The following is a 17148-nucleotide window of genomic DNA, read 5'->3' on the forward strand; positions in this document are numbered from 1 at the left end:
ATCATGAACTCAAATAATATTGCACCACTTTATATACAACACCAATTAATATGGTAATCTCATAATTAAGGTAATCCAAATATATACAATAATTAAGTTTACAGTAGCATGTGAAAATAACATGAAAACCACTTGAAGGGTTTTGGAGCTTTAGCTAATTTATGAAGCTGTAGTTTGTTCTGTTTTTATATTGAAGATGTTGATCTTGAAGCTGATTTTAAAAGTTTTAATTTCTATATTATGGTAATACAGCTGCATTTACTTAAACTACAACTGAATGCTACTGTTTTAGTGCTCTTGGATTGCATGTTGTGAATGCTAGTTTTATTTAATTACAAAAAAAATCAAATTAATGATGAAATATTGGTGATATGGTCATGTATTATATATTTCATACATAAACAACACAGTTGCTCCCTTCCTCTCTCTCTCTCTCTCTATCCATGTGAACGGATTAGGATCAGGGATTAGAGACAGATGTAAACCAGTAGTCCAGATCCTATCTAATTCTGCCGCCATCCATCACAGGAAAGGTCACAGTTAGGGTCAAGATTAAGAAACCTCCGCCTCCTTTACATCATACTCTCGTTCTTATTGGTCCGAGATTTGATTGACGGCGCTGTTGTCCAATAGGATTAGAGAACGAGCGGTTTCTGTAACCGCTGCGCAGATGTGTGACAAGACGACAACGCAGGTTTTAGTTGAGAGCAGGAATAGCAGTTGAAAGGGAGTCACGAACTGCTGAGGCACCAAAACACGAAAGGTGAGCTCTAAATTATTTCATATTATCGTAAATAAATCTAAATGAATTGTGTTCTCACATGTAATTCATGTTTAATTTAATATTTTAGTTGACAGTTGCCTGCGAAGTCAGGAAACAGATGGTGACTTAGCTAGGTTGCATCGCAATTATTAACATAAAGTAGCATGTAGAAAACTTTAAACCGGTAATTCCTGTTAGTTTGTACGTTTTTAAAGTTATATTTAATGACATATTGCTACTATTTACAGGCATGTGTCTGTGTCTGTCGCCCCTGCTTTTTAAATACAGACTTATTTAATTCTAAAACCTTTTTAGTCCGTTTTATCCTTAAAAAATAGGTGTAAAAAGTGTTTTTCACAATGCATTTCTATAATATACAGACAGATACCAGTGTCCATTGTCCTTGTTGTTTATTCACAGCCTTTTTAACCTCTTCCCAGTCTTTTCCAGTCAGTTGTTTGAACCAAAAATAGGCTTAGAATACTTTAACAACATAATTCAATAATTTATAGGCAAGTATCAGTCACTACTGTCCTTGTTGTTTGTGTGCAGCCTTTTTTTAAAACAATTCCCAACCTTCTTCTCCAGAAAACAGGCTTTAAAACCTTCCTCAGATATCTCTACTTTCACTTCTGATTAGCACTGACGTGACTTGTGAGCTTTGTTTCACTAAATCGAAGTAAGATTTGAAGGACTAATTGTGAGGGTTTTGCTCAGGTAAATCTGTTATGTTTGAAATTTGACAGAGACGCTTTGAAAACCAAGGACACCAGCAGCAAAAGGACAGTTTAGAGGTCATCCATTTGGCTCGGCTCTTCATAATTTTGCTCCTGTGACAAGGTGCCTTTTCCCCCCTCGCACACACAACCTGCCTTGTCTTGTTAATCTGCAGTCTCTCATCACGTTACACTTAACATGCGTGCTTGAAAATTACACACACTCACACACATTTTCACAATCCTGTAAAGGCTTGAACACACGGCAGCATATCTGCCTGACAGGCTAAACCATGGCCTCTGTGGGCTAATGATACAGTGAGGAAGACTTTGCTCTTTGGTTAGTGCCTCTGATATTTATTCCAATCTCAGATCTGTCATACTGCTGCTGCTGCTGCTACTGCTGCTACTGCTGCTGTCCCACATGTACATTAACCTTTAACTGCTTGACGTGGCTGGTGGTGACAGGATATCCTGTGAAAACGTTCCCCCTGACTGAACCTGACAACAGATTACTTTACCTGGCTGTTTAGGTACAAACAAAGTGAAGGTGTATTCAATACAAAAAAAAAGACCCAGATTTATTGACGTTCAGCTGAGGAGAATAGAGACAAGCAGTGTCACCAAATTCTGAAGGTTATCTTACTTGCAGGGTGTATTTAATCCCATACAAAACTTACTACGTGTCCAAATCATTGCAACCTATACAAGAAGGTTGGTCCTCTCTATCAGAAAGACGTGAAATGCATTGGTACCTTTTCATTTTTACAAAGCCCTTATTGGGAAATTACCATTGTATGTCTCTCACTGTCAGATCACAGAAACTTATCCACTTTTTAGAAACAAGATTTTAAACCTTCCCGAAACATAATGCAATTGTTTTAATTGATGATTCTGTTGACTGTGTTTTATATTCTTGGCATCTTATAAGTTTAAAAATGTGTATTATTTTTATTACAATTTTGTAATTTTGTTGTTTGTTATTTAAATTGTATAGTAAAGTTTTTTTGGACTATTTGTCCATGAATAGTTTTTATTTTCATTCAGGTCTCTTGAAAATGAGATTTCTATCTCAGTGGGATTCACCGGAATAAATAAAGGTTACATAAATTATGACCACGGGGACTGGGCCGGCGAGACTCTAACGTCTTCATAGCTGCCCTTGAGACAGAAATTGAACTGGTGCATTTAGGGTCTAGTGTCTAAAACTACTTTAAGTCCAAAAGAAGGAAAAATTCCTTCACAGCCATGTGAACGAAGTGTGTGGAGTAACAACGGTTGAGACATTCATGCTGCATAAGTAAAGTTCAGATATTAAACTGGAGATGGAGGAGATTAATCAGTGACTAGTCCGGGCCTGTTCACCTTCTTCTTACAACAAACAGTTGCAACCTTGAAAAGTAGGAGTGTTTCTCTCCCCTTTAAAAAAAGAAAAATAAGTCACATCCAAATAAAAAAGAACTTATTTTCCCTATTACTAGTTACATAACGGGTGATCTTCATTTTCACTTTCAGTTTCATTGGCAAAGGAATAAAATCCCCTAAATGGGTCTGTTATCATTGCAGACAGCTAAGTTCTGGTTTCCATATTGTGTTTCTGGGTACTTTCATGTCTCATATAAAGTAAAAGAGAAGTGTAGAGGGCGGCACGGTGGTTTACTGGTCAGCACTGTCACGGCACAGCAAGAAAACCTGGTACTCCGACGTCCTCCCACAATCCAAAAACATGCAGATTAGGTTAATTCACAACTCTAAACTTCCCGTAGGTGAGAATGTGGGTGCGAATGATTGTTTGTCTCTATATGTCAGAGACTGGCGACCTGTCAAGGGTGTACGCCTCCCGAAATGTCAGCCTGTGATTGGCTGCAGCGCTGCCGCGACCCAAGAAAAGGATAAATATAGCTAATAAGAAGCATAGAGATCGAGAATGTGGCTTGCAACCTGATGCACACAAATGCATACAGAGTTTATTATCTATTGGAAAACAAGGAAAAGAGGTGATATCACTCCGGTTTTAGCTTCACTCCACTGGGTCCCAGTGTGTTTTAGAATAGATTTTAAGGTCGTTTTACTTGTTTTCAAAGCGCTTCATGGTTTGGGACCTGCCTGCATTGCCAGATTCTCTGTCGTTTTATAATCCATCACAAGCTCTCGGATCTTCTATTGCCAGGCTTTTAAATACACACAATTTTACGCACAAGAAAATAGGCATTGCAGCTTTTTTGAACTATGCTCCAAAACTATGGAAAACCCTGCAAGATGTTCTGTAAACATTTTAAAATGACTGCTGAAAACCTGTTTATTTAAGCTGGTTTTTAATTAATTCTTTCATACTTTGGTATTTTTACTGGTTTCTGTTTTTATTCTAATTTTTTTTATCATCTTCTGTCTTTTTATTGTCTATTTTCATTTTCCTTCAATCTGTCCTTATTGTACTATTTGATTTTTGTTTGTAAAGCACTTTGAGCCACATCTCTTGTATGAAAAGTGCACTATGAATAATAATAAGAATGACAATGATAATAATTATTATTATTGATTTGCAAAATTGCACTGTAAAAACCTGGCGGGAGTAAAACCCATTTTATGTTTTTGAAGTCTTCACTATCTTTGTGTTTTTGCCCACACTTATTTCACAGATGACGTTTGCCAGCGACAAACTCTACAATGGATATCTGCGGCGGAAAATGCCAATGATTGCATCCAACGTGAAAGTGAGAGAAATAATCGTCCACCTGCCGTGTTTGACTGGTCATGACAGGGTAAGTTTCATTAGATATAAGAACCTGTGGGAATAGCATAATGTGTTGGTACTGGTTTTCCAAAGGTATCCAGATTTTTTAAGAAATAGTGGCAATACCTGAGTTTCGGTTCAGACACCAAAGAAAAATTCTCTCTGCCACCATACGCCATACTGTATAACTGTACTTTAAAATAACCATTGTCTTGCCTTTAGTTGATGCTTTTTGAAGTGGTCTGGTTTTGCACCATTATTGTCATTGTTGCAATTCTTCCCGTTATTACAATTTTATCACTGTCATAATGCAGATATGTCCCAAAAAAAAAGTTTGATTAAGGATACTGGAAGGAATAAGCAGTCCCAAGTAACCCAAGCAATACTGCTTTACTAATACTGTACTGTTTTTGAGTCCAGTATTGACATGAACAATTCAAAGTCAAAAGATGACCCGTCACATGATCATTTTGTGTGTGTGATTCAGTTGAATTATCAGTTATTACTGGTGACAGTAATTGTAAAGTTTTAACAATAAACTTCACAGAAAATCATCAGTACATCAAGATCAAAGTGATCACTACCCTGATAAATTATATATGTGTTTTTTATTAATTTTTTTTATTTTAGGAAAACATAGAGGCAAAAAGAGAGACTTATGGAAATCATGACAGCATGGTGCTACTCCTGGAGTGTCTGAGGAGGAGAGAAAACTGGCCCGAGCAGTTCATTGAAGCACTTGAGGCGTGTGAGCAACCAACTATAGCAGATGAGGTCAGGGCTGAATACAACGCTCTGAAAGGAAATAAGAGTAAGTCAGCGAGTTAATTTACCTAATACTGCATATTAAAGTGTAAGTAGCTAATGTTGTTAAAAGTATGTGCTACCGGAAACTAATTTAGTCTCTCTCAGTTTCTCTATCTGTGAGATATTAAAGGAAAAAGAGTCTAAATAGTACTCCACTGATGTTTTTTGGAATAGCACACAGTTTCAGGGTTAGCTGGTCCTTCAGGATTTCCCAGAGCTTTAGTCATATATGTTCATAACAGATTTGAATGACTGCATTATTTGCTTTGCCCTAGATTCCAACCCCAGCTCCCCTTCAACAACTGTCGTCAGGGTGCACGTCGAGCCAGCTCCAGCTCCCAGTCATCCAGAGAACGGTGTGAACTCTCAGGTTGCTGTCGCTCCGCCAGCTGAAGCATCAGTTCCTCCACAGCCAGCTGCTCAGGCCTCACCCCCTCTGGCCCCGCCGGTGCATCCACAAGCCCCGAGCCCAGCGGCCCATGTACCCGAGGCTGTTCCTCCACCTGAGCCCCAACAGATTGAAGTGGCACCCCCTCCATCGACGCCTCCTCCATCACCGCCACAGAGGGAGGTAAATGCTCACCAGGAGCCGGAGGAAAACTCTGAGTCAGACAACTCTGTGGCGACTCCTCCGCCGTCTCCTCCTGTTGAACAGCGTAAAACAGACACTCCTGTCCAAACAACAGCAACCACAGAGGTCAGGCCACCACAGAGTCCCTCTCCAGCTCAGGCAAACTCGGATGTGAGCGATGGATCCTCTTTCCTCACACTGACCCCAGAGAGGCCTCCGGTACAGGACACCGCCCCTCCTTTTTTGGAAAAAACACCTGCTGTTGTCCTGGAGCCTGAAGAGACATCTGAACCTTCTACTACACAGGTGAATATCAGATTATAATATTCTATCTACATTATAATGAGCAATTTTAAGACTTAGTCATAAAAACAAAAGATCACACACGCTGTCCATCACCACTACTCACTTTATTAACACTATTTATTCATTATTTTACCTGATAAAATCAATAATGTAAAGCAAAGATCACAACAATTGCGAGGTAAACAATAAAAATAGAGTTACACATACTTGATTTGTCAACATGGCGTCTTGCCCAAAAAAGTTGAGTCAGGTTCCTCTTTTTTTTTTTTGCCTCATGATCCTGCTTTGTTTTGCCATCAGCGCTCCCACTGTGATGAATGAGAAAGCTGTGTTTTTCACACAAGGCTACAATTGGTCTGAACATGGCTTTATACTATGTCCACACTACTACGTTTTCGAAAAAGATCTCCTGCCCTGACTGTTACACCTGAAAACGCACACATACCCGAGCGTTCATGAACACTGGGCATGGGTGAGCCGGTGTAAACAGGAAGCAGATTGTCTTCTCTGATTAGTTGCAAAAAAATACCACAAACGAGGAACAACAAAGACAGGTGCAGCGTTAAAATACAGGATTTAACTCCTCAACAGCTGCTAGCAAAGACAACAAGGTCAGTAACATGTGTAATTCATTATTCATGTCATATTCACCACTGGTAGTTCAGGCTGATAAGCGAGAGCCCGTGGGTGTCTACGTCATCGTTTCCAAAGGTCTCAGTTTTCTCCCGTCCAGAGGACAACACAACTAAACCAAACAAAAACTGGTCCAGCAGCGTTTCCAAAAGTCTCAGTTCTCGTTGCTCAAAAATGCCGGAGTCGTGTGGACGGGAGGTGAAAACGTAGCATTAGATTGCATTATACACATTTAAAGTTGTTTCTGTTTTTTTTCTCTGCCCACATTCATATTCACAAGAGGCACAGAATATTTAAAAAAATATGTTTTCTACATAAGCCTCTCAATAAAAATGACACGTGACGTCTATTTTTTCCTGCAGGTTATTGAAAGCAGCCCACCGAGAGATGCAGCAGCTGCAACCTCCCCCCTGCCTGGTGCCTCTGTGTTTGATGACAACTCTATGTGTCTGAGCAAGCCTGGACAACTCGTCAGCATCCAACCACAAAATCATGACAGTCCTACTATCCCTGCACACAACCCACCGGCGGAGCCCTACTCTGGTAATAGTCAGCGCCTGGAAATGAGCAATGCTGCACCGGATGCTGTTAACGCTGCCCACGTTCCTGCGTGCCAGGAGAACGGCATTGGACTCGGCCACAACCAACCGGAGGAGAACCATTACGAATCTCCCTGTGAGAGTTTTGAGGTGCGGGAGAATGTGGTGCATGTATCCGGGGAGCCGTCCATCCTCAACCTAGACGGCCAGATCTTGGCACCACGAGCTCAAATCATCAACGGCGGAGCAGCCAGAGAGATCACTCCTCCTGCACCATCCTCCAACACCGCTGCTGATACTGTATCGAGCTTAAACACCCCCTCCGGTGAGAGCTACCCCCCCGCTGAGCCTGCACCAGCACCAGAGCTGAAAACACTGCCGGATTCAGAGGAGAAGACGTTCTCTTACAGCTTCCCAACCAATGCAAAGTATATTATGACTGCTGCAGGCATGGGCGCCTTTGCACTGCTGATGGCGTGGAAGTTAAAGAAATAAGGGGATTTAAAGGAAAGAGAAGATTAGGCTTTAAGGCTTTTAAAAGAGGGTCTTACGGGTAAGGTGCCTTATTGTAGTCATTGGACTTGGATGGCGTGAGGCAGCTGTTTGATAATTATCCATCGTAATAATAGCTGCAAGACCTTTGATCATGACATTAATTTCAAGTCGTGTCGTTAAGTTGGACTGAGTTCTATCATGTAAACGTTGAATGGAGTTGACTCTAGTGATCAAAAACCAAATGTACCCTTCCTATTCTAGTTAGGGAACGTCATGGAGCTGGGCTGAGATCTCAGGTTATTTATGCTGTACATATTTGGTTTGTAAAGGTTAACTGAGGTTGTGTATTAATGATAGAAATGTTTGTATGTTCACTTGTCTGATAAGCACTTTGAAGATAAGGCTGTTGGCTTTTATCCAGAGATGATTAGAGTATCAAGGACCTGAATCTTACTGAATGTGGACTGTGGAAGAAAGGGCATCAGCATCACACACATTTTCTTCTCCTGTTGATAGAGGGAAATGATGGATTGTGCTCTGTCTGTATATATTTTTACATATAGGTATCTAATTATGTGTTTTAAGAATGGATGGACGTGTGAAAAACATTTCAGAGCATGTACCATGTCTCAGATATTCAGCACTCAATCAACCAAACACGCCATAATTTTATTACATATTTTGCAAAATGTATGTGGTTCATAGTCTATACCAGTGGTTTTTAAACTCTTTTAAAAACCATAGCACTCCGTGATTTTTCTTTCTTGGCACCGTCTCCCAGGCAAGTAATGACTGTGCTCCATTAGTTGTATGTGTAACTGGATTTTTAAATGTTTATTTTGATGGTTATTACTTATGTCTTTAGTTTTGATGTTTGAAAATGTAATATAAAAATTAGTACATGTAAAACTTGCCTAGCTTTTTTTTTATAATAATGAAACATGATCAAAAATGTACTATAAAAAATGTAAATGAGCATATCTTGCCATATGCATGGCAGGTGCTTTGGCAACCACTGGTCTAGACAACATACTAGGCTGTCATGTGGTGTAAATGTTTGATGACATTTTATTTTACCATAGTTTTTCCTCTTTAAATAGAAACAAGTTGAGTGTGTCATGTTTGTGGGGTGAGAGTTAATTGTAAATAGTAGTTAAGAGTTACAAGAAATGTCAGGAAAAATAATTGAGAAGGTTTTGCACATTTTAAAAGGATATTTTGGCTGCAGAGATATAGATGAAATATAATCTGAGCATAAGTGTTTGATGCACTGTCTCTAGCTATGCATTTCAGCAATCGCATCAATAAATGTAATTTAATGTAATGTGTGTGTGTGTATATATATATATATATATTGAAGTGCATGTTGAATGCCAGCTCTTTAAAATTGCCAGCTCTATAAAATTGATAAAATTGTGCTTTTCCCAGCTTTCTTGGATTGTCTTGTTATGACGAAAGCACAGGAGTAATTAATAAAACGGATGATGGCTAAACTCCATTCAGCTGCTTCAATTTCATGGTCCTGGTATTGATCATGCTGACTCACTGTCCACTCTCACTGGACTCTTGACCCAGTTATTTTACTTAGATCTATTTAGATAACTCCTGACAATTAATAATTACATATGTACATATTTTAAGGTAATTTACAAATTCAGTAATGAATAATTTAAAGGATGGGAGAGATGTAGAAAACTTTGAACGTTGTATTTTCTAGTTCATGTTTTTTTTTTTTTCAAATAATTCCAAATTCCAAATAATTTTTTCACTCCAAATTTTGTTATTTGTGTGTGAGTTTTTTGTATCATAAAACTAATCTTTTATTGTGTCTTCGTCTTCACAAAAAAATAATATTTTTTGCGGTTTTCTACAAATCTTGAAATATAAAGACTTGGAGGGATATACAGTATATTGTGTAAAATATGTAATTGCAACAAAATATGTAATTTAAGCTTTTAAATACAATTGTAGATCATGTTTTTTTATCCCCCAAAAAGAAATCAAAAAAATGTGACATCATCCTCTTTTTATAAACCGTTCTGACTGGATCGCCTTCTGATTGGTTCTGGCTCCTCTCCATCACCGGCTGACCCCGCCTCCTCATTCTTGACAGCGAAGATAAATAAGATGTACCTCAGCCGTGTGTGACGATACAGCCACTTAGCTGGCTAATTAGCTAGCTTTTATACTCTCGGACCTTATTGTCCACGTAAACCATTGGTTTTTAATGGTTTAATTTATCATAAACTATAGAATATATGTAGTTAGTTAGTCATTTCAATGGCTTTCAATGGCCACCAGCGCGATGATGATACTATCGACGAAGACGAAACGCCCACGAAGCAGCCGCGGTCCAACAAGGAGATGCCCGGTTATTTCAGAAATGAGCCCAGCAATGAGGCAGCTGCGCCCGCCGGAAGAGCCGCATCCGACCGGCGGACCTCCAACTCGACGACGAGGCATCGGATCGACTCGGTGAAGAAAACAAGGCCGCGTAGGTGTTAACACTGCTAACTGTGGGCTTAGTGTATTTACTGGGGATGGTACCGTTGCATGTATACAAAAACCGAAGGCGTTCCCCACGAAAGGCTGTCGGTGAAATTATAGATTTGAAAAAAACATCATTTAAAAAAAAAAAAAAATCCTGAAATTAAATTTAAAAAGCTCATATAATATGCAGGGGTAGTGCTTAAACGAACAAAATCATTTTAGCAGTGGTATTACAATGTAATATCAGTGAGCTGTAATGGCAGTAAATAGCCAGGGTCTATTTTGCAACAAGATGGCGTTCGCGGTACACACTGTACTGAAGCTCCTGTGGATGAAGCTGCTCTCCTTTATGTGGGCCAGCACTGAGACATCATCTCTCTCTGTCCCCACTGCCATTAAGCCTTTAGCTATTAAAGATATGTTTTTAATAACATGCAATATAATATATATATTTTTTTTTTTGACAAAATGTTTGTTAGTGAATAATTTTTTTTTGTTGTTGCATATATTATCTCGCATAATGCAGCATTTCCCTGGTTTGGCATGGACATTGGAGGCACTCTGGTGAAGCTGGTGTATTTCGAGCCCAAAGACATCACAGCAGAGGAGGAGCAGGAAGAGGTGGAGAACCTGAAGAGCATCAGGCGGTACCTAACCTCCAACACCGCCTATGGTAAAACAGGCATCAGGGACGTGCACCTGGAGCTGCAGGACCTTACACTGTGCGGCAGGACGGGCAACCTGCACTTCATCCGCTTCCCCACGCATGACCTGCCGGCCTTCCTGCAGATGGGCCGCAACAAGCACTTCTCCAGCCTCCACACCACCCTGTGCGCCACCGGAGGGGGGGCGTACAAGTTTGAGTCTGATTTCCGCACGGTGGGTCAGCAGTGTTTTATGCTTTCTGTTTGCTTTTACAGGCTGGACAGTGAGGATGGAGGGGAAGGAAAAGAGAGGGAGAATTGTGAGGTTACAACATATTTACAGCATGGGATGGAAATTGTGACACGGAACAAAAAGAGCACCAGAGTCTAACGTTTCTCCTTTATTGTGCAAGAAATAAAAGAAAATTCAGCTTTTGACACATTGTTAACCTCATGTGTCCTGCTGCAGCTCAGTGCACAGTTTATAACTCATCCGTTAATTTACATTGACAAATTTAACAAACATGACGATAAAATACTTTTTCTCGATTGTCGCATATAAAGGCTGATATATGTTATGTTGTAGTCACACTGAGGGATGTACAATTGCTCAATTACCCACAACTTTAGGGAAGAAAAAAGTAGAGTTAGCTGTTTTCGTGAGACTTTTTACCCCCTGCTGTCCCCCCTCCCCCAGTTTCCTGCCTGTGTTCTTCTGACCACATCCCCTTGGTGATGTTATACATGTTCTCTTTTTTCTGTCAACATTTGTTTTGTTTTTTAAAAGATGGCAGACCTGCAGCTTCACAAGCTGGATGAGCTGGAGTGTTTAATTCGGGGGGTGTTGTACATCGACTCGGTGGTGTCCAGCGGCCCCTCCGAGTGCTACTACTTCGAAAACCCTACAGACCCAGATCGCTGCGTCCAGAGGCCCTACACACTGGAGAACCCATATCCTCTGCTGCTGGTCAACATAGGGTCCGGGGTCAGCATCCTGGCCGTCTACTCTGAGAACAACTACAAACGAGTTACTGGGACCAGGTAATTATCAGTGATGGAGATTTACTGTGCAAGTATTGCTCCTGATGCCTTTGTAGTGGCTTAACATTGAAATACTTGATTATAAAAAGAGATTATCACCTGAGCCTGCAGTCCCCCTCAGCATGACAGAGCTTTTTAGCATCTTTCAGTTCATTATTGTAGCTTTTGGCCCACAACTTTACTGATTTGGTTCACTAACATAGCATTCATCAGATTATTATCAGGCCAGATTATATTCTGCAGAGTTCAAATAAGTAAAAGAATGAGGGGGAAAAAAAACAACAAATCTTTATTTGTCAAGTACAGCATGACACATTTAGGATGTATTTGTTCGCTCTGCAGCTCACTGGCCTCAGATTTAAATATCCATGGCAGTGCTCTGGAGTCAGAGGCAAGATATATAAAGACCAATTTATCCACACGTCCACACAGCGTTGACACCGTAGCTGCGCCGTAACCGCATAAACTACGCCACAGACTATGCTGTGGCCTGACGTGCAACCTCCCTAGAAATGTAACTACACGTTGCGGCGACGCAGACCACAACCACTGTGATTGGTCCGCTCGTCCATGTTTCTCAGTGGCCGGACAAGCAAAGAAAAGTTCAATGCTTGTACACACTCGCACATTTCCTCCGGCGTCTTATATCTTTTATGTGTTGCAGTACATTCAGTAAAAGTTGTTGTTCGACATTTGTTAGCTCCAACTCCAGCTTGATACACACACACACACACACACACACACACACACACACACACACACACACACACAGTGGCATGGAATCACCACCGCCCACTAGCTTTTTGGTGGCGTAATTGCAGAGCAACGCAGACACAATGATAAATGTTCACAATGCCACCCTCTGCATACCTTTTTATACAGAACAGTGAGGCAGAATAAAGGCGCAACACCCCCCCCCCCCCGTGTAAAGGGGGCTAGTGATTCAGGGATTTGCAGGAGGGTGCAGACTTGTCAAGTAGGTGGTCTGTTTGGTGACGTCTGCCCTCCGTGTCTCCCTGGTGCCTTAGTGTGAAAAGTAGCAGCATTTTTTTTTTTTTTTAGCTGTCAGTTACCAAACCACTTCCTTTACCGCCTCTTTGCTCGTGAGCCAAAGCAAAATGGACCTTTTGTTAGTGTGAGTTTGTGTTCAGTCTAAATTTTGAATGAAGTTACTTAAACTGACAGTTTAGCTGTTGGTATTTTTGGTAAGTTTTTTTTTTTTTTTTTCCCTCCTCCTTCTCCCTCCACTGGTTTGTTTTCACGTGTGGTTTCTCTGTCTGGTGGATTTGAAAGGGAACCATGAGCGCTGCGCTTTTCCTCGACATAATGGCCCTCTGTCCCTTGTGCTGCAGAGAGAAACTAGATTAGTGCATTTGAACTGAATGTGCATGGTATTTTTTTTTTTTTTTTTTTTTTTGGAGCAGTTTATTTGACTTTGTTCTACATTTCTCTTTGTCTTTAATTTTAAACCCCAGATGAGAAGTTGTAATCATCTCTATTTTAATCTGTGTGCGTTCACAGCCTCGGTGGTGGGACCTTCCTGGGCCTGTGTTGCCTGCTGACTGGCTGCTCCACTTTCGAGGAAGCCCTAGAAATGGCTTCTCAGGGGGAGAGCACCCGTGTGGACAAGCTGGTTCGGGACATTTATGGAGGAGACTATGAGAGGTTTGGGCTGCCAGGCTGGGCTGTAGCCTCAAGGTGCGGTTTACAGCAGCTTTTTCTTTTGTTTTTGTTTTTCATACTGTAGGTCACCTGCCTGTCTGTGGTGGATTCCAGCATAAACAGAATCACAGCCTTAATGAAGCTGGGATCCAGGACAGTGCTAAATTTAATCTCCCAGGGTGACAACAAGAAGCCTTGGTGCATTTTGAGCGTGACCCTCTTCATCCACAGTTCTGATGCGTAACACAACGGCTGACCTTTCTCAAGTACATCTCATGTTTTGATTTGATAGTTTTGGCAACATGATGTCCAAAGAGAAGAGGGAGTCGGTGTCCAAAGAGGACCTGGCCAGAGCAACCCTGGTCACCATCACCAACAACATCGGCTCCATCACCAGGATGTGTGCGCTCAATGAGGTTAGTAATGAGGCGGGGGTTGTTTGAAACACAGGTTATACTTGATGCTCTTATCATTTTCATGATGTCACAAGCCTCTGTCACCTACTACCACAGAGCAGTCGGAAAATTATAATAATTGAGTATTTTGTGATCAAATAACGACTTAAAAAGTGGACTACAGCTGATAAAGGAGTGACAGCATCAAAACATCATCACAGTCTTGAACTGAATCCCGTTCAACTGAACTGTTTGACTGGTTCCATCAACGAAATACTTTTGGTTATAGAGACAGCATGATTTTCTTGTGTGCTTAGTGTTTGTATCAACGTCAGAATAATCAAAAGGATATAAAAGGATTTGAAAGTTACTTTGGATCAATCGTTTGCCCTCCTCTGTCCCTGCCGTCTGTTTCCTCTTTGCGTTCAGCCTCTTTACGGTGCTGCCTTGTGGCGTCTTGATCAAGCAGCATTGTACAGGGCTATGAAGGCGTAGAGGAGGTAAACTGCACCATCGAAGAGTCTCACAGCCCAAAGCAGGAAGTCGACTCAAAAACCAATTAAAGACACAAGAAAAAAAAATCCAGCAGTAGTTTAATTTAGCAAAGTAGTAGGTTTCAAATACACATCTTTAAACTGTTGGTTTATTCATAGGGCTCATAAGTGTTGATCAAAATGAAGTTAAAGATGCAGTTAGATCATTAAAATGAAAACAAAGTAGAAATACAACAGTCAATAATATAGTCAGTATCATTAATTATCTGTTTTATAGAGACCATTAATCAATATTGCACTCAGATGTTGATATGTAGTGTCAGGAAAAACAGGTTTGAGATTGTATCTGGACAATAATACTGACACGTGTTCTTTGCTGCTGTATTGAGGTAAAACGGTGATGTGTTTAAGTTCACAGTGCTTCATTATCATGTTTTTACCACAGATACATTAAAAGAAAAAAACAACTTTTATTACTGTTTTGAGATAATAAACTTACCTGTTATTCCTATTATTTTATGTCTGTTCTGTTTCTTTACTAAGAACATTGAGAGGGTGGTGTTTGTGGGGAACTTCCTAAGAGTGAACACGCTCTCTATGAAGCTGTTGGCCTACGCCATGGACTACTGGTCCAAAGGTCAGCTCAAAGCGCTCTTCCTCCGGCATGAGGTAAGTCGCTCGGACACACGTTCCCCTCAGAGACCACAAATGTTGTTTCTCTCTTTGATTGACTCTGATTTCTGACTTTTTGTTTTTGTGTGTTGTTGTTGTTTTGCTTTAGGGTTACTTCGGAGCAGTCGGAGCCCTGTTAGAGCTTCTGCATCCGTCCTAATGTGTCTGAACTACATCCAAAGAAGTACTTGTCAAACTGCTGCAGAGACCATTAGCACTTTAGACTGTTCAGAGTCAGTTCCACGGTGGGATGTCACGTCAGCCACCAGCCAGTTACGGCAGACAGACTGTCAACATTTGGAGGTCCTGTTATGTTCTCAGAAATCAAGCTGGTTTCTAAACTGGTGAAAGTGACTTCTAAACTTTGACACACATCTGCTGTCGTGGTCAGCGGGTGGAAATCATTTTCCTTGCTCCGGCTTGAGATTATATGCAAGAAAAGTTTGACAAAGTAATGAGCCGGGTTCGGTCTGAAACATCTCAAGGAAATTCACCGCGGTTGCCTGAAATAATACCGTCATCACATGGACTGCAATTACCCCTCCGAGGGTATCAGGTCCTAGGCCAAATATTCGCAAGTACTTTCTAGGGTTTATTTGACCCTACTCAGGTACCAGATGGATGGGACTGTAATGGGTTATATTGGATAAGTATGCATAAGACCTCACAGTAGAAAAGCATAGACTTAAGGGGGCGACAAAATCCAAACAAACAATAGACTTAGTAATAAATATTTTCATTATTAATCTTATAATAAATTGTTGATATATTCTTTGGCCGATAAAATGATCAAAAATAGCCAAAGAAAAATTCCCAACAAGATTCCAGAGCCAAAGATGACGTCTTTTTAAAATGTTGTTTAGTCTTAACAACAGATTTAAACCCAAAAATCTGAAGTTTAGTGTCAGTTAAGACAAAGATACACAGGAAATGTTCATATTTTAGAAGCCGTTACCAGGACATTTTGGCATTTTTCCTTCAAAAAATAAACAATCGTCATGTTGCCGATTCATTTTCTGTCAACTTTTTGTTTCATCATATTGACATGAATGAAATCTTGAGAATTGGCATTGTTCAGTTCTAAAATACCAATTACTGTTATATATTTTATTGTACTGTAATGTGATCATTGTCCCAATATTGCTCCCATCCACCTGGTACTCTCAGTAAAAACCTAAAACACTGCAAATCATTTACGAACACTTTGAAATGAGGGTGTGAATTATACTTTATTATATAAGAAAGAGCAAGTTTTCCTCGCTGGATTTTGATTCACATTTAAATTCATGTGTCAGTTTCTCTTAACTGACTCTATGATTAAAAAATGCAAGAGAGGTCATCATTTCATCAGGTTTATTCTTTATTAAGAGACATTAACTGTTACTGTTATAGACTTTATTACCGTTTTCACACGGTTTCTGCCTCTGTGAACGGTGCGTGTAACGTTTATGAACTCGGTTGTTTTTTGCAACAGTGCTGGAATCAGGAAAGTGTTGACAATCAGTGTGTGAGACTGTCCTGATGAGACCCCAAACATCTGCCCTGCTGATGTGCCCTTGAGCCGCTGCATCACCGTACTCGTAGAGAGAAATCAGAGCAAGTGGAAAGGTAGATATTGATAAATAAAATATGCACAGGGCATTATATCCTTAAATTTTCCCCAGATTCAACAACCAAACCAGTTCTGTCTGAGTTTAGCATGTTCTTAAATATCGGTGTTTTGAATTTAATGTGCGTTCCAAGGCTTTACATATAGCAGTGTTTAATTTAACATTGTGTCATTTCATTTAACGCTTATCCGTCCCATTTTAATGTCGCCTGTCTGTTCAGTCATCGGTCCATTAACGGATTACAGGGACCATAACTCACTAAAGAGCTGTCAGGTATTAGAGATAACGTCTCTACAAGTTGTATATACAGGAAGCTGATTTTAAATTAAGTGCCTGTCATGTTTTTGTATAGGATACAATAATGTGTTCAGCGATGTGATTTAAAACTACACAAACTTATTTGTAATTCTCGAGGTTTCCCTTTTCTGTTTGCTTGTACAATGCGGAAGAAAACTTTGTATTATTTTGTCACAGAGTGATTTCAAGTTTGTTATTGAAGGTTCCCTATTAAATATGAACTTTTCATATCCGTGTGACTCCTCGTGGTGTTTAAACATGCAGGGGTGGAGGAAGCTT

The 17148-nt window shown here is 40.3% G+C and overlaps 2 protein-coding genes across 3 annotated transcripts; both read left to right on the forward strand.

Annotated features, from left to right (window-relative positions):
• Positions 1–666: 666 nt before the first annotated feature.
• mavs (mitochondrial antiviral signaling protein) lies at positions 667–9062 on the forward strand. Its single transcript, XM_023430430.2, has 5 exons — positions 667–763; positions 4119–4241; positions 4844–5024; positions 5296–5897; positions 6893–9062. Exons 2-5 carry the CDS (start codon positions 4119–4121, stop codon positions 7562–7564), a joined length of 1578 nt encoding a protein of 525 aa, XP_023286198.1. The 5' UTR covers positions 667–763; the 3' UTR covers positions 7565–9062.
• A 600-nt stretch (positions 9063–9662) lies between these two features.
• Positions 9663–17097, forward strand: pank2 (pantothenate kinase 2). 2 transcript variants are annotated; one of them, XM_023430404.2, is made up of 7 exons: positions 9663–10058; positions 10581–10933; positions 11486–11739; positions 13261–13437; positions 13694–13817; positions 14834–14959; positions 15072–17097. In XM_023430404.2, the coding sequence occupies exons 1-7, from the start codon at positions 9845–9847 to the stop codon at positions 15120–15122; spliced, it is 1299 nt and encodes a 432-aa protein (XP_023286172.1). In that variant the 5' UTR covers positions 9663–9844; the 3' UTR covers positions 15123–17097. The 2 variants fall into 2 exon arrangements, with proteins under 2 accessions (XP_023286172.1, XP_023286173.1); XM_023430405.2 differs by having other exon boundaries at positions 13261–13404.
• The last annotated feature ends 51 nt before the right edge of the window (positions 17098–17148 follow it).

Source organism: Seriola lalandi, unplaced genomic scaffold (assembly GCF_002814215.2).
Source record: "Seriola lalandi dorsalis isolate HSWRI2012SDOR001 ecotype SW California unplaced genomic scaffold, Sedor1 jcf7180002054902, whole genome shotgun sequence".
Classification (NCBI taxonomy): domain Eukaryota; kingdom Metazoa; phylum Chordata; class Actinopteri; order Carangiformes; family Carangidae; genus Seriola; species Seriola lalandi.

Excerpts from the sequence above, each read along its gene's own strand:
- mavs (XM_023430430.2), top strand. The coding sequence starts at position 4,119 with ATGACGTTTGCCAGCGACAAACTCTACAATGGATATCTGCGGCGGAAA. Across the intron at positions 4,242-4,843 it reads GTTTGACTGGTCATGACAGG|GAAAACATAGAGGCAAAAAG; the intron begins GTAAGTTTCATT and ends TTTTTATTTTAG. Across the intron at positions 5,898-6,892 it reads CTGAACCTTCTACTACACAG|GTTATTGAAAGCAGCCCACC; the intron begins GTGAATATCAGA and ends TTTTTCCTGCAG.
- pank2 (XM_023430404.2), top strand. The coding sequence starts at position 9,845 with ATGGCTTTCAATGGCCACCAGCGCGATGATGATACTATCGACGAAGAC. Across the intron at positions 11,740-13,260 it reads AAACGAGTTACTGGGACCAG|CCTCGGTGGTGGGACCTTCC; the intron begins GTAATTATCAGT and ends GTGCGTTCACAG. Across the intron at positions 13,818-14,833 it reads GGATGTGTGCGCTCAATGAG|AACATTGAGAGGGTGGTGTT; the intron begins GTTAGTAATGAG and ends TTCTTTACTAAG.